The 2,500-nt window shown below is 44.0% G+C and overlaps 2 protein-coding genes across 3 annotated transcripts in view; both read right to left on the bottom strand.

The window, feature by feature from the left end:
- The window catches only part of LOC119573987 (cold and drought-regulated protein CORA-like), a gene marked incomplete at its 5' end in the record, with an annotated part of 2,831 nt that extends 1,629 nt beyond the window's left edge, over window positions 1–1,202 (bottom strand). Inside the window, one exon of the mRNA XM_037921087.1 lies at window positions 990–1,202. Within this exon, the coding sequence (XP_037777015.1) occupies window positions 990–1,202 (213 nt within the window). The remainder of the gene's footprint in view (window positions 1–989) is intronic.
- Window positions 1,139–2,500, bottom strand: part of LOC119573785 — a 1,960-nt gene continuing 598 nt past the window's right edge. The window contains exons 2-3 of one of the 2 annotated variants that reach the window (XM_037920888.1): window positions 1,659–1,806; window positions 1,139–1,472 (exon numbers count right to left, since the gene is read on the bottom strand). In XM_037920888.1, coding sequence (XP_037776816.1) covers window positions 1,282–1,472; window positions 1,659–1,806 — 339 coding nt within the window. In that variant the 3' untranslated portion in view covers window positions 1,139–1,281. Of the gene's footprint in view, window positions 1,807–2,500 lie in introns of both variants that reach the window. The other variant, XM_037920887.1, reaches the window with a different exon arrangement.

Genomic DNA, 2,500 nt, shown 5'->3' with positions numbered 1-2,500 from the left:
GAAAGGTCGCTCCACAGTTCTGCGGAATGAAGCACGAGGGAAACTGAACATTTTTCTGCACACATGAAACTGCGAAACTTTCTCGGCGTACAACGCAGGATATAATTTATGCTGTATTTTTATGCATTATAGATGAAAAATATTACATACCAATTTTACCGCAGGTTTAAGTTAAGATTTGTAAATAAAAATTTCCTCGTATGGAGGATTTTATGGATAATCCGCTGAAGGATCCAAGCGAGGGAACAATGGCGAAACATGGCGTAGCAAGGAAATAGAATCAAACTTCCTTCAAACAAACTGGTCTTTGTAAAGTCTAGGGGAATCTCAAGCGAATCAGAAGGGCACCATTTTGAAGTAACGAATGTCGTCTTGGGGAAGGGGCCGTCCTAGCCCCTGCAGGGAATCCGGGGGCATGAGTGAATTAATCCCCGACCCGCAGGCACCGAACTTGCGCCATATAGATGCGAAAACAGTTGCACTGACAACAAACTTCTTCACAAGGATATCGCACATAATCGTGAGTAAAAACTACAAAAGCCAGTAATAGTAGAAATAGCCTTGTTGTAGTAGAAAAAAAAGTTCAGGAGTTAGAGGGAAATTCCCACCATCTCTTTTTATAAAACCCCCACGAAATTTCCAGAAGAAAGCTGCACAAAAATTAGACAGTGAATATAGTTGAATTAGTCAGAAAATGGAACATCATTTCCGCATGAGTCGCCGGATCTACAAAAACAGGAGATAATGACGTCAGACGAAACTACTGTCATTCGCATTTGGGGAAAGTGCTACCGCTTGCTTGAGATTTGCGAAGTTCTGGCTTCGCCCGGGCCTTTCACTTATGGCCCGGCCTGCTACCGCTATTTACCAAAATGAAAAAAGAAAAAAAATGTAGATAGGCAAAGAGCAACGTAATTTTGATCTCTCAGCAAAAGCAAAGGAAAACATCTGATGCAACCTACAGCAAGTGTAATGGGAAAAGCTCTGACCTTGTCCTTGTGACCTTTGTTGTGGTGACCCTTGGAGCCGTAGTGGTGACCCTTCCCTCCCTTCTTGCCGCTGTGGGCGTCGCCGTAGTACTTGTGCTTGTCGTCGTGGCCCTTGTAGTGCTTGCCATGGTCGCCATGGTAACCCTGGTGAGGGGAGGAAACTTTGAACTTTACGAAAAAAAAAAAAAAATCTCTCGAAACGACTCCTGAGAGTCATTCTAGGCAAAAGAATAAAGAAAAAATAATATTGCTTAAAAGGTAAATGCTATTCCCTTGTGGGTTTACCACTTCTTTAGATTAAAGACGTAAAGGCGGCGGTTCTCACACTGTAGTGCGCCTTGCCGTGGTCGCCGTAATGGCTGCCCTTGTGGCCCTTGTCAGCGTGGTATCCCTGGTGGCCCTTGTAGCCTCCCTGGTCGTAGTGGGAGCCTCCGTAGCCTCCGTGGCCCTTGTGGGAACTTCCGCCTCCGTATCCTCCGTATCCTAAAGGACGCCAGCAAAGTATACAGCTACCGAGAGCTCGCTTAGTTTCTTTTAATGGGATTTTGACCTTCATGCAATGGATTCCTATTAATATTACGCCAAAAATTAATAACGTTGTTATGAAATTAGACGCATATGTAGAACGAAAAAAAAAAAAAAAAACACCGACACACAGACAGCACTCACCCGTAGCAGAGGCTTGGAGGTCGTCCTTGGCCACAACTGCCACCTGCTGGCTCTCCAGCGGCAGGAGGTCGTCCTCGGCGGGGAGGACCTCCTGCTCCCCCTTGACGGAGGACGACAGCACCACCGCCATCAGCACGGCGGCTGTTACCTTTTGGGAAAGATAGCAACAGCTGCATTTCGTTGGCTTTGACAGTAAGTCGGAGGTGCTCAGTTTATGCGAAATGATGTGCACTGTAGAAAAGTATAAGAAAAAAAGTGATGAAGTGCTTGAGTTACATACATACTCATATACTCACGCATCACACGCACACACAGACACAGACACACACACACACACACACACACACACACACACACACACACACACACACACACGCACACACACACACACACACACACACACACACACACACACACACACACACACACACACACACACACACACACACACACACACACACACCCACACACACACACACATATATATATATATATATATATTATATATATATATATATATATATATATAGAGAGAGAGAGAGAGAGTGGAGAGAGAGAGAGAGAGAGAGATAGATAGATAGATAGATAGATAAGTAGATCGATAGATAAATAGATAGATAGATAAATAGATAGATAAATAGATAGATGGATAAATAGATAGATAGATAAATAGATAGATAGATAGATAGATAAATAGACAGACTAATAGGTTCGACACGCAGACAATGTAGATATATATAGCGAGTGTGATCTAAAAGACGTAAAGCGCGCCCGCAGAAGGAAGGAAACCCCACGTCACGCCACACCAGGAAACAGCGAAATCCTTTGATATCGAAATCGAT

The sequence above is a fragment of the Penaeus monodon genome, chromosome 6 (assembly GCF_015228065.2).
Source record: "Penaeus monodon isolate SGIC_2016 chromosome 6, NSTDA_Pmon_1, whole genome shotgun sequence".
Classification (NCBI taxonomy): Eukaryota; Metazoa; Arthropoda; class Malacostraca; order Decapoda; family Penaeidae; genus Penaeus; species Penaeus monodon.
Note: the sequence above shows the minus strand (reverse complement) of the source record. Positions and strands in the feature narration are given on the sequence as shown.